The sequence below is a fragment of the Lycium barbarum genome, chromosome 8 (genome assembly GCF_019175385.1).
Source record: "Lycium barbarum isolate Lr01 chromosome 8, ASM1917538v2, whole genome shotgun sequence".
Lineage (NCBI taxonomy): Eukaryota > Viridiplantae > Streptophyta > Magnoliopsida > Solanales > Solanaceae > Lycium > Lycium barbarum.
In genome coordinates, this window is record NC_083344.1 from 23,528,377 (window position 1) to 23,555,717 (window position 27,341).

The following is a 27,341-nucleotide window of genomic DNA, read 5'->3' on the forward strand; positions in this document are numbered from 1 at the left end:
ATCCGGTTGTCATGTTCCTGCAAGTGTTTTATGCTCCGGAAAGCTTCGTGTATGCTTTCCGGAGCTCTTCATATTTTCTCCAATACATTCGTCATTGTTCTTCAGCAATATTCATCATCAGATTTAGGAGAATCAATAAGAATATCTCGCCCTATTACTTTGTCAATTATTTCCTTTGAATGATTTGCATTGTTATTCAAAATATAACGTTATTGCTTTATTCACATTATCAAAGAAACAACACTAACTGGATTAATTACGTTGTTTTTGACCTCATTCAAACAAACTCAATTGATTTACCTCTAGTAATCAATTTTGGCTAAACATGTTATTGTCTCTATTATATGCCCGTATAAATAGAATTTTCAATTGATTTGATTGTCCATTTGAATTCTCGGCCAATCACGGTGATAAGCTCCGATTTGATTGAGCAAGACATGTCATATGCACACTTGGTGTTATTCTATTGACGGCTTAATTTGACTTGTCATCCCACTCTCTGGTGACGTTGCGTGATCTCATTGGTTCATCCATGGCTTGGCATGTCACCCATCAATTGAAATGTAGCATGAGCCTAGGCATCAAGATGAGCTAACAGCCATGTGGACCATAGGCTTAGTGAAATGAGCTCATCTTTTGGGGTCCAACTTAATGGACTACCCCAAATAAAGTTGGACTTTGATGTTGGATTTATATAATTAAATTTAATTTGGGCTTTGATATTTCTTGTATTTAGGAATATATGAAAATTTAGTATGAATTTTAATCCCATAAAATTTGTATATCTACGCAATCATTTATCTGCTGTGTTAATTTGGAATGAGGAGGGTATGCAGTACTAAGCACTAACACAGACAGTAATGGTATGGGTATAGTGTTAGTAGATAAGTGGAAGAAAACGGTGGTAGAACTTCCACAAGGGAAAGACAAAAACTTCTTCCTTAAACAGAGAGAACTCCATTGTTGGAGTCCCACATCGGCAGGTTAAAAGGGTTACTTGGTCTCTTTATATGGTAGGTTCAAAATCCAATCTTTACATCCATGTTGTGCAGAATCTAACGGTTTGCGAATATTTGCATCCGTTGACTAAATATGAAGACTAAACCAAGCGGTAATGAGGGCAAAAGCTTAATATGTAAGGTGTTAACAATCCCGCTATCTATACGCTTGAAAGTTCAATTGAGCTTTGTTAATTGTCATCGGAGCCACCAACATCGAAGTCATTTTAATAGTCTTGCTCGCCAAATATGTGTGCACTAAGTGACAACTGAAAACAACATAGACAAATGAACTTTCTATCGAGCTTAGGAGAAAACACTTCGGTTATTTTTACATATGGTCACTCAACTTTTATTTTATTATGCTAAAAGTTCCTAAATTATTTTTTATAACTAAAATATCACTCAACCTTGCCAAAATATCACTGAAGTCACTAAATTATGCTAGGTAATTAGGGAATCACTCAACTTTGCCCTAGTTCCACATAAAGTCACTAAACAATGATTTTTTGTAACAAACCACTTTGCATATATATCATTAAAATATCTCTGTTGTTTCCTCCTAATAACGATTTGTGATGCAATAAAATAAGTTGAGTGAATGTCCATGAAAGTAAACCTGATAACAATATCCCTCACTATTGCCGAAATAAAAGAGGATGATAGCTGAAGGAGTCGAGTGCTATTCTTTTAACCCCAAGGCATTAGCAAACTTCAGGAAAAGATCAACCCAAATCGTACAATCTGGAAAGTTTAGACATTAGGAGAGGAAAATGCAACGCTGATCATAGACCATATCTCACTTATTCAAAAACAGGCGGCACAGGAGCAAAGCAAGAAACGAGTTCAACCGTAAGACCAAAACCCTTTTTAAGGGTATTCAAATTAAAGATAACAAGGGCATCTGCCAGGAGTTTTTTCAATTATTTTGATAATTAGCCCCTGGCAGGAGTTTTTTCAATTATTTTGATAATTAGCCCCTGCCAGGAAAGTTACAGACGTAACTATGAGGCACGAATAAGGGTCATTGAGTTTCTGAGAATACGCGACAAAACTTTCTAATGCATTTTAATTGATTTGACCAAAAAGTTAAAACCATTAATGAGTGTGCCATTTGAACTGTTGATGCTATTGGATGACTACCATTTTTTTCCCCACAGTGCTAACAGCCTATGCCAAGAGAACTTGAAAATAGAAAATAGATGACCAACCAACTGCCTAGACATTGCTCTCCGACCAAGCTCCCAGGCTCAAGGATGAGACAACTAAACACCTTGATCACAACAAGGGTCATCCTAGACCTAGATTCAAGAATGATTAAACCAGGGCCCAATCGAACCATTTACATGCCCATTGCTGTGGATCCCAACACCATTTGGAACAAGGGATGGGGGCTGTCCAACAGCCATTGGAGGAGCAGCAGGAAACAACGCATGAGTGGGTGGAAGGTTATGGGGGCTTACTAGAGGACTACCAGCTGGACTTCCATTGCGCTGTTGAATGGCATGGATCTGTCTGAGTCCTTCTTCATGAATCCGTGACAATGTCTCCAACTCATTCATTGATAAAGCTTCCAAGCCAGCTCCATATAGTGGGGCATGCCGAGACATTTCTTCCTGAAGTGATGCTTCAAGCTGACGTATGTATTGCTGAAGCAACAAAAGAAAAGAATCAGTTTTGATACCTAGTGCCTATCACAGTAAGTTCATCTTCCACAGAAATATAAAGAGTGACAAGATGCACCGAAATTGAGCCAAATTTGTACAGTAACAATTATCACCACCGGTGTGGAAGAAAGAAGAGAGATAAAGCTGAAAAACTCAAGTGGAATTTCGTGTGTAGGGGTGAAATCCGGTGATCTACGAAGGAACGCCAAAAGCGAAGGCAGCTCTCTGGGTCCCTACCGATGCTGAGGTGCGAAAGCATGGGGAGCGAACAGGATTAGATACCAAAAGGTAAAAAGATAATTATCAGAATTAGCCTTAAATCCATTAATAGAAAAATGTTGCTAGGCCTTTTTATATTTTTCTATTTTGACTTCTATAAAGTTTATAAAAATTAAAAGAAAAGAACATAACGAATTAAGAAAAGATCCACAGCTTTACTAGCTTTTACATTGTTGTGCGACCATTGAGAGAAATTGAAAGTAAGAAAGGCACATCCAAGAAACCAACAACAAACACTCAGTACTCTTATTATAGACTCAAAACACCCGAACCAGCCCTAGCAGGATATAGAACTCAACAGCCTAACCCAGTCCCGCCTTTCATGTGAAAGTACACTCAAAATGCTTGCCCACCCAACCCACAGCAGGCAGTGGGCTAGCCAGCATTCAACTTTTTCTTTCAGAAAAATTCTATTTAAGTTTGTCAGTTGCCACCAGTAATGCCACTCAAGGATTATTTTTTTTTTTTTTTTTTTTTTTGTACTTCCATTGCTACAACCAAAAGAAAAAGAAAAAAAGAATAAGATAGTTTAAATTTTGGACAGAGGAACTCAGCAAAATCATGCTCTACAAACTTCAGAAATATATATATGAATAAAAAAATGTTCGCCATATTCGTTGGCAGTCTGTCGAGGAAAATGGTCAGCATGAATAAGACAAGTTAAGAGTGCCACATTGATTGTGGATGGCGTACTATAAGGTCTTAGATAATGCTCACCTCATGAGCTATCTTATCTTTTGGGATTGAGGCATACATTGACAATCTGTCAGGAAAAAAGTTCAGATATCTACCACCTATTTGTAAAGGAACGCCAAACAGTATAAAGCTTTTTAATTTTTCACATAAGCAAGTGAAAATTTCCAAGAATGTTGAATACACATTTCGATAACAGAAAGGTTACCAAAAAATGAGAAAATGAGGCCAGCGATCTAATTGGAGCTTGGGCTGAAAGTTTTATAATCCCTATAATTGTGTAAATAGGAATAGGAATTATTAATAATTACTTTCCCAACATCTCTTTCTTTCTCATTTTTACATGGTATAGCCAGACCTCCCAACTCTTGGTTTACCTGATGTTGGGCCCCATGTTATAGTATTCATGCTTCAGATATCTAGTCCTAGGCGTGCGGGTGGTGTACTTGATCTCCTTATTTGGTCATGGACACTCTTCACCTCAATGCCTCATGCGTTAGTTTTTAAGATTAGTTAGGCCTAAGGTCCATTGTCTTATCATGATACCAGTGCATATAAGATCTCGGTAAAGACTTAAATAGCTTCCACTATCGACGGACGGTGCCGGCCTATGTGTATCGCTCGCCTGACCGATACTTTGATCGTTTTTTCTTTCTTTCGGTGTCTAGTACAGCAACTCTCCGGCTATCAATGTTCTTCTCTCTGTTCAAGTATTGTTCATCTCTTTGGCAACCATTATATTACCACTTTCTCTTAGGCTATCATTATACTACTTTCTACGCTACTGACACCCTACTATGATCTTGCGTTTCTATTAGAGCCTGGGGTTTGAGTCCCTACTCTTAAAATTCATTCTCCCAACCTTGATAATTCTTTTATCATAGCTAGGTTTGACTCCCTACTCCCAGTACTCTTTCTACCTACTATGAAAATTCTCTCCCTCGTGTAATACTTCTTCCTCTAATTCTTTGTCTGCTAAAAGAATGTCTCTCTTGTCCAAAAGTTCCTTCACTTTCTCTGTTTCAATTTATAAAATAAAAAAAGACTATTTCCTTCCCATAGATCACTGGTTCGAGCCATGGAAGTAGCCACTAATGCTTGCATTAGGGTAGGACAGCCTACATCACACCCCTTGGGTGCGGTCCTTCCCCGGACCCTGCTAACGTGTGATGCTTTATGCACCGGGATGCCCTTTATTTCCTTCCCAAGAAAAAAATCTGCTTGTTCTTAACCTCACACAAAAGCAAACAAAAAAAAAAAAAAAAAACACAAAATCTTCTTTTTCTTATTCAAGAAAAAACAAAAGTTGGTGGGGTTCAGAAAAATGGAACTGAAATCCTACGTACACCGGATACAAGGACCAAACACCTCATTCTATTATCCATGAAATTGAAATGTGAAAATCAAGTAGCAATACACATTGCTTCGGATTCAGTGTTTCATTAAAGAATGAAGCATATAGAAGTGTATTGTCAATTTTTATTCAACAAATGATTTAATCCGGGTGCATTTTGACAGATTTCGACAACTCAAATTATTAATTATCTAGTAATTCCTACAAAATCACTTTGTGGCTCTAGAATTGAGTATATTTGTGTTAAGTTAGGAGCATACAATACGTAATCTCCAACTTGAGGGGGAATGTTAAGAATTAGAAAATTATTAATATAGCAAGAACTCGTTCCTTGCATATATAAGAAAGGTATAGAATCCCTACAATTATGTAAACTAGGAATAGGAACTATTAATAATTAATTTCCTTTTTTAGGATTACTTGCATACTTTCCTTGTGGTCCAGCCCACACTGGGCTGCCCTTTTTCTATTACTTGCATACTTTCCTTTCCTTTCCAGGTTTACTTGTAAACACCATTTAAACCCCAACATGCTTGAGGGAATAATCAAGTAATTCATTCCAAACATTTCTTCTTTTCCCTTTTATTAACGCACAAATGGTCCACCCTCTTTATAACACTGAAGAAAGAAAAATATACTCTCTAAATGATCATATTTCCATCCTTCATCCGGAAGGGAGTTAAAATAAATACTATGATGGTTGCTCGGCCTAATATATCTATTTTTCATCTTTAAATTTTTTGTGATATTCGACCCAAGCAAGGAAGATCCTTTTTTCTTACTTTTTCACAACATAAAAGATTTAAACCACCACCATAATGAAGGCAGAAGACGAGACATCAAAGAAACAGGACAAGAAATATCAAGAGCGAAAACCTCGCAAGCCTCCAGCTTGGATTCCATTCCATCAATAAACGCTTCACAGCGAGCAACCTGCTCCTCCTTTTCACGTTTCTCCCCTTCCGTTTGCCCTACTGTTTGGGTCAACCGGCGTACTTCATCTTCAAGTGATTTTCGTAATTCTTCTTTGGTCACTTTCTCTGTGGCATAACGCTTCAACTCCTCATCAAATCTTTTCCGTGCAGCTTCAGCATTCTTTAACCTTTCCACAAGAGCATTTTTCTCCTTGATCACTCTCTGTAAAGATAAAAACATGTGATTTGTGAATCCATCGGAGAATCCCAAAGGAAAACAAAGAAAAAAACAAATGCATAACAAATTTAACACAAAATAACTTTCATCGGCAACTATAACAAGCACAAGCAGCAGAAGTCTCTGGGTATTTCCAATCCTTCAAGAACAAGATTGAACCTTTCAGTAAGTTCCAAAAAAGGGACTCTGGAGGCACTCCTTGAAGATAATAAAACATAATCAAATAGCTGGATTTTACAGGTGCAAAAAAACAAAAACAAAAAACTTTTAATTGGTTGCACAAAAGCAATACTCCATTGTCTTAAATTGTTTGACTGCTTCTGGAGTCTAAGAAAAAGAAAACATAAGGCAAATACTATAACACCAAAAGAACCCTTGCAAAAGTTGCACACCCTGGTAGTCTATTGATCAATGAAGTGGGTGCAACATTGAAGACCAGGATCAGATTCTAGCAAAGACAAAAACACAGTACGTGATTTCTTCCCATTTGCCTAAATCATAGTGGGGTTGCATTACCCAGTAGCTATGCTGGTGGGAGGTAGCAGGCACTCAGTAGAATAGTCGAGGTACGCAAACTGGCCCTGACACTATTTTAAAAAACCTTGTATAATATTATTTTTGTATTCACTGGGACCTCTATAACAAGTTATGTTAACAGCAAAATAGGAATAGAAAAATCAATTAGCATCTAAATATAAAAAAGTGTTGATCTTTTTGGGACGGAAAAAAAAGGAAAGAGTGTCAAACAAATTGAAACGGATGAAGTAATTTATTATACATAGTGGCATAGAACATCGATATTATCATTTGATTGGCCATGAAAGGTTATTGGCATATTTAACTATTTGTATAACCTATTTGACTATATGGTTTGACTTTTGAGGTCTAGGTGCAACTTAAAATTCATCTGAAAGCAATAAGCTATGAGATTAAAAGAGCACCAAAATCAAGATTGATAAACCTAATAAGAATGCAATATGGTCTGATTCAGAGTTTACCTAAGAAACTGGCAAGACCAAAAACTGATTCTAATTAAGGTAAGTTGCGCCACAAGGCACTGAAAGAAACATGTAGCATCGGACCCTTAATCTTTTATAACAAATTGAGTTTTGTAGATAAAAAATCTGGTGAAATAACACCAAGAATTGTCAAGTTTCAGAGAAATTTTTTAACTCTTTTAGGAAATATTAATAAAACGACCAGACTCACAACTCAATTGGTAATTATCACTAGGCAGAATAAGAGGTTTCAGCAGAGAAAGCAAAAACTTAAAGAGGTAGCAAAGAAAGATAAGATAGAAGAATGTTAATGTCATCAGGGGAAATCATGGGAAAGACTGAACGAACTAAGGCTCATAGAAGGTTTGAAGCTACATAACAAACTCAAAGGTTCAAGGTAAACAACAGTACATGCCAATTAATGATGGAATGCAGACCTTTAATTCATCACGTTTCCGTGACTTCAGTTGGGAAAGTTGTGCCTCGGCATCGTGCAAACGATCCTGAATAGCTCTTTTTTCTGCAGTGAGCTTAGCAATTTTCTCATCCCGCTCAGACCGTAGCCAATCAAGTTGACTCTCAACTTCTTGAATCTGTTCTGCGAGTTCCTTTCTTTCCCGAGCAAAACGATCCATCTCAACCCTCATTTCAGACTGATGTTCAATGTTTGTCAAATCAAAATCACCAGAAAAAGAATTGAGATATTCTTTCAAGCAAGCATTCTATGAAAAATAGAATTCCAAAAAAGAAACAATAATGACCAAGATACCTTGAGACGGTTATTAGTAGCCTCCGATTCGTTAAGCTTTTGGGACATGATAGCTTTTCCTTTAGCCATATTGGCATTTTCCACTTTCCGTTCCTCGCGAATGCGCATAATTTCATCTTCAATAGCACACAATTGATGCCAAAGTGCGGCACGATCAACATTGGCAAGTTCAGTAACCTCCCTCATCATGCTTAGGACTGGTCTAACAATTTCCTGCTCCTCACATATCAAGATTATCAATATCTCCAAATCTATATCTACTTCACAACCACTTTCCCTTGAACTGGTAGCACGATCAACAAGCCTTTTTAGTATCCTCAATCGGTAAGACTCATCAGCATACCACTTAAACAATATGGTGTAAAGCAACTTTACAAAACCTTTTACACGTGGATCTCTAGAGAGTGCCAATGTCTCAGCAAGACCAAGAATTGATGTAAAATCATCTCGCTGGGCTGTCAATTGCTCAATGGTTTCCCCTTCCACAATCACATCAGTGTGCGGAAAATTTTCAACATATTCAGAGGTCAAATTTAATCTCCGAGCAAAACGTCTTTCCAAGACCATGGCTACAGACTGAGCCACAATGACCCCTCGAGCTACAGTTCTCTCAAATGTTTGGGAAGCTTCAATGGCAAGACATGCAATTGATAACATATCAATAAGCATATAAATATCGGAAAAATGATGAGTAGAAAGGAAAGCTTGTTCATCCACTTCAGGTGGTCTTTCAGAAGTATGACAACTTTCACCAAATAAGAAAATCCCACATGGTACAGCCGACCAATTGTCACCAGAATCATTCTCGCAATCAATGTCTCTTAGAATAGCTTCAGCAACATCTGGACAGCTATTTACAGTTCGGCTCAAATAATCAAGAACACATGGGGAGACTTCACTGCCTAGTTTTTTTAACCGGATACGTACGGCTCTGACCTGCAGAGAAATCAAAATATTACACTTGTAGAAGAGTGCAAAATAAGACCAAAAAATATATAAGACCAAATTTTATGCATACTGCTTTTGGAAGATGTTGGCAATGAAGGGCAGCCTTGAATATGAAGTCAACAGTTGCTACAAGAGGTTCATCAATGGAATCTGCTAAAAGATCAAATGACTGGAAAAGGACACGTTCCCATACATCACTGCTACACTCCAACTGCCCGAGTGCACCAAAGACCTGAGAAATTAATACTTAAAGCCATCAGATCGCTAAAATGCCACTTCATAAGGGCTGAATGCTAAATGTATATGTGATAGAATAATGTGAAGGTACAAATTTTTTCATGTACGATTGGAAGAAATGAAAGATAATTAAGATTATCTTACTGGAATCATTAATGCAGGCTCAGCATCTGGCTTCTGAAGTCGTTCTAGAAGCGCATAAGCAGCAAGTGGATGTTCTGAATGCTCAACCAATTTTGGAACCAAAGCAACTAGGTCGGGCTGTAGATGCTTTGGAGCTTTATCCAATACATGGGCTATCTTTTGGGCTGACTGCGGCCTCCTCCTTGGCTCAGGACAACCTTGTGGAACTGCTCCATCAAGTGCTCTTAGGGAGTTTACTATCAGTCCAAGAAGCTCCTCAGACTGCTCTGGCCATTTGGTCTGAAATTAAAGATGCTTTGAAAGGTCTATACCCAGACATATCAAACCAGAAAACTTCAACAGGAAGATAGCAGTTGTACCTTAGTACGAAGGGAAGGATTTTCAGAGGAACTCCCAGCAGATGTTTCTGGCGGATGCATAGGCTTCCCATCGAAGGCCCTTTCAGGTGCATTAATCCCATCAATATCTGAGCTCTGAACAGCAGATGAATTCATGCTCTCATCCGTCACCGTATCCAATCTATCATGGGCGTAGAGTTGCAAAGGTTCATTCGCACCATTAGCTCCATCAGACCCCAATTGACTACCTGCTCCATTGCCATCTGGAAAAGCTTTATGATTCACTTCGGATGACCCGCTACTCGAACTTCCTTCTGAAGGTTGGCAACATTCAACCATAATATCCAACAGTAAATCCACGATCGCTTGCTGCAACACTTTCACCCCCATCAGCAAGTTCATCAAGCTGGGAGAGGATTTGTCATTCTTATTTACCTTCTTTCCATCACTACAGCCAGATATATTGGTAGGAAGGAGTAGACGCTTTACTTTAGCAGGGTCATCAAGATACACACGAAGTCCAGTCAAGAACCCAGCTATTGCACCGGCATCCATAAGGAGTTTTTCCCTTAGAGTGACCTGTGGCTGTGATGGATTATCCCCATATGTGAGGTGAAACCCTGCTCCAGAGAGAAGATTTCTGAAGATATCTTCTTCATCACTGATCCCTTCACTATCTTCCGAGTCAACGAGTTCATCAGGGTCAGTTGTCAGAGCATCTTGATCATCCTCAGATGCCAACACCTAGAAAAAAAAATTAAAAAAAAAAGATAGAGAATTCAAATCATAGAAATAAATACTCTACTAGCAACTAATATCCATGGGAAAAGAGATGTGGAAGCATGCAATTAAACACTGCCAGACCAAGCCACATGTAATGCCCCAACTAATAAGAAGGGGTTGTTTGGTCATTACTACTATATAGAAGAGAGAATCTCCATTTTTTGTAGTCCTCACATGATTTTTTTATTCTTTTTTATCCCTACTTGAAATTTTTATAACTTTATAAATTGTCATACATTTTAGTAAATTTAAGAACTTTTAGGGCTTTTTTATGGCACTAAAAATGATGATGTCATAGAAAATGTTATAGTGGCCCCACAAAGCATATTCATTCATATTTCAGTCTTTTATGTGGAAATATTATTAAATTTGTTTCAAATTATATTGTCCTTAAGAATTTATTATAGACATGTAAATAATTATTATCCTGTCATTCAAATTCTATCTTAATATAGGCTTATTTATTGAATTAAAATATTATTCTTATAATCATTTTATGTCGTACATGCTGACAAACATAAGTCATTAACGAAGATTTCACTAAAAAGATAAACACGAATAACTTATATCATCGTTAAATACTTTTAAAATATATCAAAAATGTAAATTATAGTCCTTCCGTCTTAATCGAAAAATGAATTCCGAAGTATGGTAGTTAATTAATCAAATTTTACGTGCGCGCACTTTTAACACAAAATTATCTAATAAACTACCATATTAAAAAAAAAAGAGGAACTATATGATATTATTTTTATATATATTCTAAAAATGTTTGAAAAACATTATATTTAAAGAAATATAATTTGATCTCAATACAGTAATAATACTAGACAATTGCAAAAAGTTTATATATTTTCTTACTTTTTTTTACTACTAAAATATTTTGTAAAAAACCGGATAATATATTTTATATAATTTAGGAGTAATAATTTTTTTCATGTTGAACTTATATATAAAATATTAATTATCCGGTATTTTGCAAAATATTGTTTGGTAAAAAATAAATTAGCCAATATGAGTTCAATTCAAAGAACTCAAATGAAATTAATTTAACATATGAAAAGCTCAATTTGAATCATCGGGGACTTTAATCTCAAAAAAATTCATTAAATTAGAAGAGCTTTCAATTATTGATATTTTTTCTAAAAATCTAATATATAAACTAAGAAAAATATTTTCCTTTAACATGCGTTTTATACTTCAATATTTTAGAAGTCTTTCGAAAATGTCAAACTGATGTTATAAGAATAACGAACAAGAGCCGGTTTTTTTTTTAAATATCTACAAATTGAATTCTTAACGTCAGTTTGAGCCCGGGCTTAGCACGGGCCATATGACACTAGTTTGATAAAAGAGAAGAAGCAGAAAACACAAAAGCATAGATTCTGGAGAAGCAGAATATGGTGAACTAATAGCAGAATCTTTTCTTCAGTAGAAGCTTTCTCTAGAGCAAGGAGTGAGGAGACTTCAGGACATACAATGGAGTAAATAATCACTGAGATGAGTTGGGATTGATTACTTTAATCCACGGCTTACTTAAGTTTATGACTCTAACCATCAATATTTTTTATTATTTTACAGATTCACCATAAGAACTCTACTACTTGAATCTGAGATTTCTCGACTTTGTGAACTCAAAGAGGCAAATTTTTATGCTCTAGTTTAGTAGTTAATAGTTAAATATGAAAGGATATCCTAGATTTTGGGTTAAACAGTTAAGAGTTAACGGTTTTAACTTAGGGTCTATTTTGAAAATCACTGTGTAATTACTAGGTTGTATAATTAGTAATTACACTGACCAGTAAAAACATAATTATAGAGTAATTCCCAGTGTCATGTTTGATTGCACAGATGTGTAATAATGCAATTTGACATTTTTTAAATAAAAGATACTTATCAAAATTAAATAAACTTTTTCAAATGAACATGTAAGTAAGTTTTAATGTGGGACAAATGTATGTATTAAGTATTACTTCACTTTGATCAAGTTGGAGGGTTGCACTATTAATCCCCAAGCAGTGGACCGAATGAAATGGGGGGAGCAAAGGATGGGAACTACTACGTTAAAGCGGGGTATATTTCATTTTGGTCTCAGAATAAGATGATAGATAGCTGGCGATGTAAGCTAATTTGAAAGACAAAAGAGCCCACAGAAAATCACTGTTTTCAGCTGGATTTCCCTACATGAAGTATGCATCACTCAAGAAATCACGCTAAAAGGTGCATCCAGACAACAAGCATATGTTTTATGTGTCACAAAGATGATGAATATAACAACCACCTGTTCCTAACATTTCACACTGGCTTTTGATTTGTGGTGCATGTTTCTATATCTCTTGGGTTATGCCTCACAACATCAAGGAGGTCTTGGAAGGCGGGAGATGCTTGAAAGTTGGTAATGCCATCAAAATCATTTGGCAGATGATCCTACCTAGTATATGCGGGTGCTTAAGGACAGAACGGAATAGAAGATGCTTTGACGGTTTATCAACACCGTATCACTCTATCAAGGCTAGATGTCTCTTGTATCTAAAAATTTGCAGTTTATTAGCTCCCTGGTTCAAGAATAGCCACCCATCTTTTGCATCTACTTGATCTAGCTATGAAACTTATATTTCATCCAAGAAATAAAAGAAACATTAACTATTATTTATTATTAGGTACTTAAAGTACATATATTTCTGTAAAAGTATATAAATTAAATATAATGGGTAACTAATACACTAAAGAATGATCAGTATCTTTCAAAATAAATCATATTTTAACTTGAATTAATTAATAAAAGTTTCAATAATGAATTTAGATTTTTTACCAACTTATGTGAATATAATATGAAATTCATGTCTTATTACACTTTTTTAAATAAAAGAAGATAGATATAAGTTTAGACAGTATTTTTTTATAATAAATAAATTATAAAGGAAGGTTACATAATTTTTCAGTTCGATCAAGCAACAACAACAACAACAACAATATACCCAGTGTAATCCCACAAGTGGGGTCGGGGAGGGTAGAGTGTACGCAGACCTTACCCCTACCTTGGCAGGTAGAGAGGCTGTTTCCAATAGACCCTCGGCTCAAGTAAAGAAGAAGCTAGCAAGAAAACTAAAGAAAAATAGACAATAAGTAGTAGTAGAGAGTAAGAATAAGAAATATGCAAATACTAAAATAAAACTACAAAAAATATGACAGAAATAATACTGATCCTACCAGAAAGGAAAATAATACTAATATTACTACTAGCCTTCTACCCTAATCCTCGATCTCCACACCCTCCTACCTAGGGTCATGTCGGTAAGCTGAAGACTTGTCATATCCTGCCTGATCACCTCTCCCCAATAATCTTTGGCCTACCTCTACCTCTCTTCCAACCCTCTAACTTGAGCCTCTCACACCTCCTCACCGGAGCGTCTGTGCCTCTTCTCTGGACATGTCCGAACCATCTCAGTCTCGCCTCCTGCATCTTGTCCATCACGGAGGCCACTCCTACCTTGTCCCGAATTTTTTCATTTCTGACTATATCTCTCCTAGTAAGCCCACACATCTATCTCAACATCCTCATTTCCTCAACTTTCATCTTCTGAACATAAGAGTTCTTGAGTGGCCAACACTCCGCCTCATACAACAGCGCCTGTCTAACCACTACTCTATAAAACTTACCTTTAAGGTTAGTTTATATGCAATTGCAAATAGGTTCCAATTCTGTGCCGAGAGGTCTAATGCCATAAGGTTAGTTTATATGATTAATGGTGTATACAAATACATAAATATATCAAATACTATCAAGAAGAAAACACAAATTCATTCAATTGCAATTAAATAAAACAAAAATGTTATCAGTCTACTGCTATTTATTCACAACAAGAAGATATTTATACAACAATTATAGTCTCTTCTCTTCACCTAAATATTCTAGAACCCTTTCTTTGCCTAAATATTCTAGAATCAAAACTAGATAAAGCAGTGTTATTAAAGGCGAGAGGCGAGGTGAGGCGAGGCGTGGCTGCTGCGCCTTTCATGGCCATGGCGAGCAGACCTTCAAAAGGCGCGCCAATGGCGAGGCGAGCAGATTTAAAAAAAAAAAACAATTAAAAGAAGTGGAGGACTTAAATAAAAATAGCAACTAGGGTTTTTTGTTTGCCTCCTCCTCTCTTCTCCTTCAAGGTTTCAGGTATGTCTCTTTCTCCTTCTTCTTTTTCTTCAGTTCTTCTTCTTGCTTCTTCTTTCTTCCTCCTGTATTTTCGACTTCTGCTTCTTCATCTGTTCTTCTTTTTTTCCGGCAACAACTGGCCTATTTCCGGCCACCTCTGGTTTTTTTTTTTTTCCTTCTTCTATTCTCTTCTTCTTTTTCTGTTTTTTCTCCTCTGTTTTTTTACCCTCAGTTTTTTTCACCTCTGTTAATTGCTCTGTTTTTTTCTGCTCTATTTTTTCCTCTGTTTTTTTTCTTCCTCTGTTTGGACCAGTGAGACAGTGGTTGTTTTGCTCCTATTTTTTCTGTTCAATAATTGTTTAAATTTTGTTATACAGTTATAAACAGTAGGTTCAAATTCAATGGAATCGTCGGACGCTAGCAAAAAAGACATAGGTTGGAATTATGGTGCCAAAGGCCCAACAAAAGATTCAGTCACATGTATCTTTTGTCGAGAAACTTTCAATGGCGGAATTACTCGACACAAACAACATTTGATTGGTGGTTACAGAAATGTTAAAAAATGTGGAACTTGTCCGCCTGAAATTAGGGAAGAAGTAAAAAAGTATGTTGAAAGTAAACAGTTGTTAAAAACTCAAATGTTGCACCAACCATCCTTGGCTAATCTCTCTGATGAAGATGATGAAATGATGCCTGCTCCCTCAAAAACTCAAAAAATGTCATCCAATGCATCATCCACGGCACGGACTGCCAATGTGAAAGGTCCCATGAATCTTTATTACCCGCAAACATCAAAGGGGAAGGGAAGCAGTAGCACGGCAGCGTCTGATGCATCCAAGAAGTTGCTAAGAGATCGCGTTGTAAGTGTTTTTGCAATATGGGTATATGATGCAGGGCTCCCTTTTAATTGTGTAAATCATAAAAGTTTTGATAAATACATAGAGGCCATAGGACAATATGGCCCAGGAATGAAACCTCCTACCTATCACGAAATTAGAGTTACTCATCTAAAAAAAGAGGTGGAGAAGATAGATGAGATTATTGAGGAACATAAATTGAAATGGACAGAGTTTGGGTGTTCAATTATGATGGACAAGTGGACAGCACGAAATGGAAAAATGATCATCAATATTTTGGTCAATTCTTCATTAGGTAGTGTGTTTCTTGGGTCAGTCGATGCTAGTGATGAATCTACAAATTCCACCAAGATGTTCAACTTGTTTGAGAAGACTATTAAGCAAATTGGATCGGAAAATGTTATACAAGTTGTTACCGATAATGCTAGCGAGAATGTTAAAGCCGGTGACATGATAATGGGTGTGTACCCGCACATTTACTGGACTCCATGTGCTGCCCATTGTATCAATTTGATGTTTGGTGACATCTTCAAAATAAACCCGTATGCTTCAGGTGAAAAAAAATAGCTCTAACTTTCTTTATAGCTTATACTATATTACTATATGCTTATTACTTATTACTTAGCTTACTTAGCTACTAAAATATTCCTTTTACAGTTTTTCAGAAGGCCATTAAGATACATTCTTACATAGCAATGAGGCCATTGTTGTTGAACATGATGAGAAGATATACAAACCAAAGAAATTTGGTGAAACCGGCTAAGACAAGATTTGCAACGGCCTTCTTAACTTTGCAATCTTTTTACATGCAAAAGAAAAACTTGAGAACTATGATCTTCTCAACCGAATGGACAGAAAGTAGATTTGCAAAGGAACTTTTGGGAAAAGAAGTTGTCAGACATCTTACTTCTACATCTTTTTGGAATGATGTTGTTAGGGCACTTAAAGTTGGTTCTCCTTTGATAGTAGCGCTTCGCTTGGTGGATGGAGAAAAAAAAACATCAATGGGCTATATTTATGAAGCAGTGGATAGAGCCAAAGAAGCTATTGAAAAGGGTTTTCATGGTGATCGGAAGCAATATGAGAAAGTTTTCGAAATCATTGATCGGCGGTGGACGGACCAACTTCATAGACCTTTGCATGCAGCAGGCCATGTTTTGAACCCGGGAATGTTTTACACTAATTATCAAAATAAGACTTTATCAACAGAAGTGTGGAAAGGTTACCTTGAATGTGTTGATAAGATGGTCCCTAATGCAACACAAGATGCTCTCATCAAAGAGCTCCATATGTATAAACATGCATTGGGGGCTTTTGGTATGCCTCAGGCTATAAGAAGCAGAGATAAAACATCCCCTTGTAAGTGGGTTGATTTAGTTATTTTTATAGCTTTACTTAAGTTATTTGACTTATTTATAATTATTAAACCTTTAATTTTTTTTTATAGCTGAATGGTGGTCGGTATTTGGTAATCATACTCCAAACTTGCAACAGCTTGCCATAAGAGTATTAAGTTTAACTTGTAGCGCATCCGGATGCGAGAGAAATTGGAGCGTGTTTGAACATGTGAGAAGAAGATCTATTATATTCTAATTTCTATATACATTATTATTAGTATCTACTAATTAGTTTCTACAACTTATGCGCAGATTCATACCAAAAAAAGGAATAGGCTTGAACTATCGCGTCTCAACAATCTAGTGTACATTAAGTACAATAGAACATCGAGGCGTCGTTATGATGTTGGCGATACCGTTGATCCAATTCTGTTGGATAATATTGACGAAGCAAATGAATGGTTAATTGGATGCCCCCAAAATGAAGAAGAGGAACTAGTATATGAGGGATGTGATCTTGATTGGGGTACTGTTTCTAGGGCGTCTGGAGTTGAGGAGAATATCTATGGTCTTAGGGGCAGTTCTTCAAGTTCAAGGTCACATAACAAGGGCAAAAGAGTAGCTACTATTGCTACAAGCTCACTTCGGTCTCGGTGCTTAATTGATGAAAACTCCGAGTCCGAGACTGAGACCGAGACCGAGCCCGAGCTAGAGGAGGAAGAAGATGAGGAGCAATATAATGTTGAGAATCTTGGATATCAAGAATTTGGAAATCTTGAAGATCTTGAATTTGAATAGACTTTTAGTATTGCACTATTGCTTTAATTTTAGTATTGTTTGTCTTGTAACTTATGAATTATTGACTCATTCAAGTTCTAGACTTTTAGTATCTACTATCTACTTTTAATTTTTGAATTGAAATATTTGCTAATATGTTATTGCTAGTGAGATTTTGATTATTTACATATGCAATTAAATATTTTAATTTTTTGGTATTTATTGGCGCCGCACTTCAAAAAGGCGAGCGCCTCGCCACGCGCCGCGCCTTAAGGCGAGGCAGGCCCTTGTCGCCTTTGGTCGCCGCGCGCCGTCCAAAACACTGAGATGAAGTTTAGGACTCATTTTAGATTTACACACACAGAAATATACACACGCCTATTTGGTATGGTACTAGTACGATATGTATATGCAATAAGAGAAAAAGGGAAAAAGAAAAATGTAAAAAGCAACTGGAATGAAAGCAAAAGAACTCACGTTATTGGAAAGAGAATGTTACACCTCGGAAAAATTTCGCGTTGTTTGCATTATAAGTAAACTAACGTAAGCTCAAAGTGGACATGAAGCCCTTTTTTTTTTGAGAAGGTAACATGGAGTGGACATGAAGCCCTTACAAGGTTAAGGAGGATATCTAATAATTCTAAGGATGTACCTTAAGGTTTCGGAGTTAAATGAATCGGCGGAAGCAAGTTCGTTGAAGGTTAGAATTGGTGTCATGTTTTTGGGAAGATTTCGCATCATTTGTGCTATACATTGTTTAGCATTAGCTTGAGAGGGAATTATAGGGCTCCTTCGATGGTTAATGAAGGTTTACAAAGTGTCAAGAAGGTATCATAAGGATTGGAGGTCAAACGAATCGAAAAGAACGCATTTTCGCGAAAATTGGAGTTTGTGGGCAGTTGCAGCATACTGGCCGCAAACCTGCCATTTTGGTTAAGCTTACTGCCCAGCACCACCCCCATGCTGTGGAGGAAGTATGCGGCCGCAAGTCCAAATTGCTGGGCCGCATCTCTCCCGCAACACGGAGCTGTGGGGCGGTTTTAAGCCCTTTTTAAACTCCAAAAGATCCCATTTTTCATATCCACTTCTCTCCCCATATTATTAGAATGTTCTTGGAGGTTCTCTAACATTCCAAAACCTTCCACACCATTAGAAGAGAAGATCAAACTCCAAAACCCCAAGCTAACTCATGGAAGATGATTGTTCGCTTCTATTTGAGATTGTGGTGAATTTGGTCTTAGAGAAGTTGAGTGAGGTAAAGTTCTTCTAGTAAAAGGTATGTTCTTCATCTTATTTCTTATGATTGAGTTGACTTAGAGGTTTAACAAGTCTTGGAAAGGAAAAGAATCATAGTGGAGAAGTCACAAGGTATTAAATTGAAGTTGATGGCTATGAGTTGAATTTGAAAGGGAATTTTGGATTAATTTAAGTTTAGTTTGAATGAAATCTTTGGATTATGGTATTGTTGATGTTGTTATTGTTCTTTGGGAGTTGTTTTGGAATTTGGTGGAAGTAGATAAAATAGGGGAAGTGCTGCCCAAATTCCGCTAGCTCACTAATTACTCTAGTTTGACCTTACGAGTGTTTTCAAGACTTAACTCTAGTATGAATCCTCTTGAATGTAAATTTGCGAGCTTGGGAGGAAAAACATTAAGTAGTTAAGGAGACGAAAAGGTATGTTAAGGCTAACCCTTTCCTTCTTATGGCATGATCACTTCGAGACGAACATATATACAAATGTCCTCCCTGAGGACTCCATTTCTAGAAATACTAAAGCTTATAGTTCTTGATGTTCTTATGATATTATTGAACTTTGTTTCATGATTATTGATCTTGTTCATTGTTGTTGATCTCATCTTATGGTAATTGTTCCTTCAAGGTGAGATATAGCGATGATGAAGATTCCATAATGGCAATCGAAGGTTTACCGACCTTACGTCACTCCGATAGAGTTATCGCTTTCATTTGGGCTCTCATGCATGCTTTATATATATGTATGTATTTTCTCACACCGCGCCGCGCTATAGTCGGTCGGGCAGGCATGTAGATGTGCACACCACTGCAGTGGGCAGGTTATGATGTTACCCCGAATGCGGGATGATGATGATATGATGATAACACCGAGCCTATATGGTACGGTATTATATATGTATATATGAAAATGTTTTTTTTAAAAGCTAAGCATGCATGACATCCGCCTTAAGAGGCATTCAGAGGTACAGATCTTATGTTATCATTATACTTTCATTATTTTGTTACTCATGCCTTACATACTCGGTACATTATTCTTACTGGCGTCCTTTTGTTTGTGGACGCTGCGTTCATGCCCGCAGGTAGATAGGGAGACGGGCCAGACCCCTAGGCTGCTTCATCAGCGATTGTACAGGAGCGCTCCATTTGTTTCGGAGCCACGGTTTAGCTGGTATTATTCTTTTGTGTATATATATAGGCATGGCGGGGTCCTGTCCCGTCTTTATGATGTTATGCACTCCATATAGAGGCTCGTAGACAGGCGTGTATAGTTAGATGTTTTGTGACCTTTTCGGTCCACATTTTGTCATATCATTTTGGCAGCCTTGTCGGCTTGTGTATGTATACATATGGGCATAGTTGATGGCGAATGAATAGATGTGCATTTATCTCTTGGACTCATGCCCTTACAGATTATGATATTTATGAGTTATCTTTGTGGTCCACCTAGATATGATTATGATTTTTTATGTCAAGAGGTGCTCAGTAGGTTAGTTCTGGATGCCCGTCATGGCCCTCTAGTTGGGTCGTGACAGAGAAGGCGAAGAGGGAAAAACTGGTACTCTGTGTCGTATAATTAAGTAACAGCATATACGTGTGCGTATAATTCTGGGTCGAGCTCGTTGCACCGGGCTTGCCTAGTGCGGGTTACCTCTCCTGTGTGGTTTGCGTGCTATTGCACAGGAGCTGAGTTTACCCTGTGCGCACCCGAAAGGGTAGCTGCTGCGGGTTCCCATGTCATCAAAAAAAAAATATGAGGCTAACTTAATGTTCATGTGCATAATGGGTAATATGAAATTGTTGGAAGGCCTTGAAGACTAGATTATTTGTTATGCATGCTTGATGTTATTTGTTGTTTGAAAAAGCCTTAGAGGCTAGCATGTGATTGTTTTAATATATGCACGCTACTTTCTTTCATTGCTCTAAATAACATGGTATTTATCAATGTGTTTTCTATATCAAGGCTATTAGGCTACCCCTTTATTATAAAATTATTTTTATCAACCAAAAAAAAAAAAAAAACTAATACTCCCTCCGTCCCAAAAAAATTATCTTAGTTTGACTTGGCACAAAGTTTAAGAAATAAAGAAACACTTTTGAAATTTGTGGTCCAAAACAAGCCTTAGATATTTGTGTGGTTGTAAATCATCTCATAAAGTTAAATTGTTTCTAAATATAGAAAGGTGCCAATCTTTTTGGGACAGACTAAAAAGGAAAGGAAGACAATCTTTTTGGGACAGAGGGAGTACCACTTTATATTATCTTTTTTGAAAAGATAATAAAGCTTTATTGCAACTGCACCAGCACTAAGATAGTGCAGCTAAATGCAGTAAAGACGTGCAAAACTTAACTCCTTGACATGCCAGGAGCTGAGGAATTTATCAGATTGTCTACCTCATATACATTTTCCAGTTTACACCAAAAAGCAGGCAAAGAATTTGTTTATATTTGAGTCTAGAAATAGACCTAATTTTGGAAACACCATGCCTTACATTGTGCGGCACTTTAAATCTGACAATTTTGTACTCTTTTTTTTTTTTTTTTTGAAATTGGTAACATTGGTATTGATAGCACTAGGGCAGTGCTGAAGCCATATGACAATTTTTGTACTCTTCAAACTGTTATCTTAAGCATTTCTCTACATGCTAATACAGATGTATCGATATATATATGCTATACTCATATTCTATTGTAGCGGAAGAGGATGTTGAGATGGATGTGTGGGCATACGGAGAGATAGGATTAGGAACAAGGATATTCGGGACAAGGTGGGAGTGGCCTCCGTGATGGACAAGATGAGAGAGGCGAGGCTGAGATGGTTCGGACATGTGAAGAGTAGAGGTAGAGGTAGGCCGAAGAAGTATTGGGAATAGGTGATTAGACAGAACATGGCACTCTGCAGCTTACCGAGGACATTACCATATATAGGAGGATATGGAGGTCGAGGATTAGGGTAGACGGTTAGTAGGTAGTCGTGTGTTGTTTAATTTCTTGTATCAGTATTGTTATTACTACTCTCCTACTATCTTATTCTTTGATTTTATTATTACATGTTTCTTCCTTTGCTTCGGTTACCGCAGTATTTTTTGTTGCTACTGCTCTTTTCTCCTTTATTTTAGCATAGCTTTTTCATTACTGTATTTCCTTTCCATACTTGATTTTGATATGCTTCCCTTGAGCCAAGGGTCCACCGGAAACAGCCTCTCTACCTCCAAAAGGCAGGGGTAAGGCTGCGTACTCACCGCCCTCCCCAGACCCCCACTTGTGGACTACACTGTTGTTGTTGTACTCATATTCTATTTTATTAGTCCTGCTAGTCAGAGTGAGTAATTTTTTTTGGTAGACAAAGGTTAAGCTATTCTTTTTTTTTAATCAAGGGTTAAGCTATTCTTGCATGTGTTTCTACTTTTTTTCCTTTTTTTTTTTTAGGTTGGGGATGTCTGGGGCATGTATAGATAGCGCTTATGTTCAAGTTGCATAATACAAACTATAGAGTTAATAATATAATATCAGGCAAAGGCAAGTAATTCGGTACATAGATATATTGTTATTGCACACACATTAGCAAAATATTGAGTTAGATTGTCCATGTCTTTTCTTTTATTGGTAAGAATGTAAAACGTTACTCCCCTTAACCCAAAAAGATTGACGAGCACGACATCATAATTTCTTAAAATGACATAAAAAGTGTTATAAATCACAATTTCATGGTTAGAAAGATGAAACAAGTGTTCGAAGAAACCACAATCAAATAAGAACTCATTGACTGGCAAATTGCAATTGTGCATTGTTTATGGGACGGAGTGAGTTTCATTTTTTGGGGTAAGGGGCATCTGAAGTATGCCCATATTTGTGTTGTATTGAACAATCATATTCTTTGCTCTGAGAATAGAGAAACCGATGGTAGGGAGCAATTCCCGTTTACATGAGCCTATGCGACACGAATCTAGATTAGTCTAACCAAATGGTTATATCAGGAAAAGAAAAACCACCAAACCAGGTTCAAGTCCAAGCTTCAGTGCTAGTAAGACCAATTCTGAAGCACATTCAACAAAAAGAAATTGAATATTGAACATGAATGCATGACATTTGTCATTTGACATTCAATCTTCCTTTCTCCATTTTAAATCTAAGAATATAAGCACCATCTACTTTTCGTGAGAGAAATCTGAAAACTTGAAAAGGAAATGCAAAACAACGCAAAAAGAGAAAAATACAAGAAAGAATAACAAGAGTAGGGAGATGGGGAAGAGAACAGAGAAAAAGTTTCAATCTGAAACCTCAATCCTAATACAAGTCAAGACATTCTCAAAAAGAACCCAGGTGTACATATATAATTCATTAGGAAGCTGAAAAATATCCTATATCTGACGTGCACTATTTCCAATTATTCCTTTTTTTTTATTTGTCTGCTTCCAATTCTTCTCTGTCGCTCATTTAATGAACTAATGAAGGAGCAGAATGATATCGTCTTTCCTGTATATATTAGCAAGCTGCAAATATCCCACCCAAAATGTAACAGTAGCATTTTTCTCTGTAGCTCAGATAAAGAGGGAGCAAAATGAGTTGCATATTGCCTCGTGGCATACTAAAGACTCAAACACTTCCACCATAGAGGCACATATTTTACTGTTAACTAAATTGATAAAAGAGATGAGTCCTTGGTGGAAGAATGAATCAAATGCCAATGAAGGTAATGAAATTCTATGGTCACACAGAAAAGACGCCGACAGAGAGAGAAGTCGCAGACACCTCCCCTTACCCTCCTAACCCACAAACAAGAAACGGCTATGTAGAAAAAGATAGTAATCACTAACCTCTAGGTCAGCAAAGTCAAACCAAGGGCAGCAGTCCAAAATTTCACAGACGAAGACAACTGTATCACGTACAAGAAACCCAGAATCTGATTCCAACATATCTGAGACCTTCATAAATTGAAGAACAGAATTATTCCAAGTTTTAGTGCAAATGGAAGACTCCTTCCATACAGTTTTAGAATGACTTTTCTGGTTTAGAATAGCCATCCTGTATTTAACCCAAAAATTCTTCTCCGGATCACTGCCAATAGACTGATCACTCTCCAAATATATACAGATCGTGTCAAAAGATTCATATACACCTGCAGTGTAAAACAAGAAGCAAGATCGGCAGTTGTCAAAAACCTGGCACACAGACAATGTTAAAAATTTAAACAAAGGGGTTTACGCGGAAAATGACGCACCAATACGAAGCTCACATCCACCTGCTTGAAAATATTTGCTAAATATTTTGCGTGTTTCCATTATCTCCTTGAAGGACAAGAAGTTCTCCACCTTCCACGTAAAAGAACTTTTTTTCCCAGCTTCGTCCAGCTGAGAACCAGCATTTGCTGGCTCAATATCCTCAACTATCAGTTCTTGAATGACGGATGACTCCTTCAAGATAAGGACTTCTGCAGAAAACACGACCATATCCTGAACGAGAAATCCAGAATCTTGATCAAAGAGACTAGTGAGAGTCACAAATTCACGCCAACCCCAGTCTTTTGCAGCTTTAGAGTACCGGTTCTGAGATTCCTTGGTGACGGACTTCTCCTCCATTTTTTGGTTCACAACAGACAACCGATGGCTCACAAAACAACTCCAATCACTGCTACTATTCCTTGAATCTGTAACTTCAAGAAACACTGAAAGGTGGCATGGTGGCTGAGACTGCCCTGATACCGTGGATAAATGTAGCACACATCAGTCATGTGATAGAAGCAGTAGACAAGCATCTCAATTAAGCTCATTTAGTTCCAAAGAAAAGGCTAAATGTGTGAAGCTATACGGGGAAGATGACTAAAATATTTTGAAGAACAGGTACTGATAGTGCTCAAGAATTTACATGCTCATCACAAAACAGAAGAAGCAATTGAGAGTGTATGAACAAGCAGCACGACACAAAAATTTATGACTGAAAGAGTAATTTATGCTGGAAACAAAAACTTTGCATGATCAGATAAGTACATACATGCTACATGAACACATTTCTCTAATCTCCATGGAGCCTTGATATCAGATTTACCCTAGCAAAATATTGAAGGAACTTGTTTACGTACTGAAACCAAGCCTCATCAACTAACACCATACTAAAAAGGCAATAAAAGCAGCTGTGAGCATCTACCGAACATACTTTTCATATGTGATGAAATTACTGTAGGCAGCATAAAGCATACCTCTGGGGTAAACAATCAGCCGACAATCCCGGTTTCCAATCTGAAACCTCCTGCTCTTTATGCAAAGCCCAGTAATCTTCCTTTTCTTTAAAATATCCTTCAACCTCGTAAAGTTGTCAATCCTCCACGTAAACTTCCCCATATGACCATCAGATTTCCTGGAACCACCACACCCATTATTCCTCAGCCCAATCATTCCCCCGTTCTTCAAAAAGCTACTAAGCTCTTTAATAACATGGAATGAAGTGCTAAAAACAGCAGTATCATCTACCAAGAACCCTGAATCTGAACCCATAAAATCCGACATTTTCATATAATCATTCCATCCCAAGCTCGTGTTATCCCCGCTCTTATTATCAGCAGCAAACCTACCATAAGAATCCCGATGCATGTGATTCGAACCCGGCTTCTGATTCAACACCGACATTCTAAACAAACACCAACAACTCCTATCCGAATTCACCGTCTTCTCTGTATCCTTACTCTCTAAACACATTGACAAATACTCAACCCCATTTACCGCACTCTGATACACACTAATCCTCAGATTACACTCCCCAGCTGGAAAAACCGGGCTCATAATCTTCTGAGTCTTTATCATTTCTTTAAACAAACTAAAATTATGAACCTTCCAAGTAAACTTCCCACTCAAAGCATCCCCACACGAACCACCCGTAACCACTACATTCGATACAGGCAATTCGCTGTTGTTGTTGTTATTATCGCGTGAAAAGCTAACGGACTCATTAAGTATAAGTATATCAGCAGTAATGAGGACACAATCATTGTTGAATAAAAACCCTAATTTAGGGTCTAATATAGAATTCAAAGGCGTAAAATCACACCAACCATGTGATTTCTTTTTAGAAGAAAACCGATGCCACGAATCACGATGAATAGACTTTGATTCATCACTAGTATTCACAATAGCAAGACGATAACTAGCAAAACAATCCCATTTAGATGACGTGGTATTACGTGGGTCCATAATTTGTAGATAAACAGATACATAACCAGGTAATGCTTGCGTGTCACCTTTAGGGTAAACTAATAAACGGCAATCGAAACCGCCTACTTCAAAGTACTTGCTCCACAACGCTCTTGCTTTAACTCTGTTGAAATTCGCTATTGACCATTTGCAAACGGCGCCGTATGAACTCCGTTTCTCAACTGCAACGGACTCTGATGATGATGATGACGACGTCATCGTTGTAGGGTCACGTGAGGAAGCTACGTCATCAACCGGTGACGGAGCCGTTGGTTTATCGGATGATGATGACGTCATTGAAGGAGGAGGAGGTGGAGCAACGGACGGCTGTGATTGTTCAGCTGAAGATGATGATGAAGAAACTGCTGTTTCGATGGCCGACGATACATTTTGAGAATTGCGGCTGTTTTTCATGTTTGTTTTTTTGAGGTTTAAATTGAAATTACTTTGGTTGTTTATTCCTGTATTGTTTTTATTGAATGGAGAAAAAGGGGAAGAGGAAAATGGGGTTTATGCAGCTGTTTTTGTGTCTCTGTGTGTGTGTGTGTGTGTGAGATGATGAGGGTGATAAAAGGGGGAAAGAGAGATTACTGCCCTTTCTCGACTGCAAAATTATTTTCTGTTGTAATTTTATGTTAAAAATGGTAAATTTTGCCTAGAAAAGCATTTTGCGCACACACAAAATTTGGATGTCAAACTCAAATTGTAACACATTTTACACATCAATGATCAATATAGATAATGTTCAACTAAAAAAAAAAAAACCACCATCTTGCTTAGAGACTGTTTGGATTGGCTTATAAGTTGCTTATAAGTTGTTTTCAGCTTTTTTGAGTGTTTCGCTGGCCAGCTTATAAGCCATTTTGTGTTAAAATAAGCCCAAAAAAATAATTTAGCCTGTTTGGCTTAGTTTATCTAAAGCAGCTTACAAGCTGAAAATAGCTTATAAGTAAAAAAAAAAAAAAGTTAGGCACCAACTTATTTTTTTTTTAACTTATAAATTGTTTTCAGCTTATAAGCAGCTTTTTTAAGTCCATCCAAACAAACTCTTAAACAGGTGTTTTCCTTTAGGGATAATATATATTTTCCCATAAATTTGTCAAAAAAATCAGTTACATACTTTAATTTTACGAATGTCTTATCACCCTAATTTTGTTTGAAGTAAAATATTTACTACCTTAAACTTATTCGCATATTTTTTCGCTTTTTTTGTTTTTTTCTAGACAAGTTAATATTTTTTTTATAAAAACAAGGTCAGTAAGTTGGTTGCTTAGAGGCTATCTTATTATATCAATACAACAACAACAACAACAACCCAGTGAAATCCCACAACGTGGGGTCTGGGGAGGATAGAGTGTACGCAGACCTTACTCCTACCAAGGTAGGACGGCTGTTTTCGAAAGACCCTCGGCTCAATAAGGAAAC

The 27,341-nt window shown here is 37.1% G+C and overlaps 1 protein-coding gene across 1 annotated transcript; it reads right to left on the reverse strand.

Annotated features, from left to right (window-relative positions):
* Positions 1-1,883: 1,883 nt before the first annotated feature.
* Positions 1,884-26,537, reverse strand: LOC132606047 (uncharacterized). Its single transcript, XM_060319356.1, has 10 exons — positions 24,929-26,537; positions 23,954-24,427; positions 23,550-23,851; positions 9,599-10,321; positions 9,240-9,518; positions 8,929-9,090; positions 7,911-8,846; positions 7,579-7,794; positions 5,868-6,128; positions 1,884-2,647 (listed from the first exon to the last, which is right to left on the reverse strand). Exons 1-10 carry the CDS (start codon positions 26,328-26,330, stop codon positions 2,306-2,308), a joined length of 5,097 nt encoding a protein of 1,698 aa, XP_060175339.1. The 5' UTR covers positions 26,331-26,537; the 3' UTR covers positions 1,884-2,305.
* Positions 26,538-27,341: the final 804 nt, after the last annotated feature.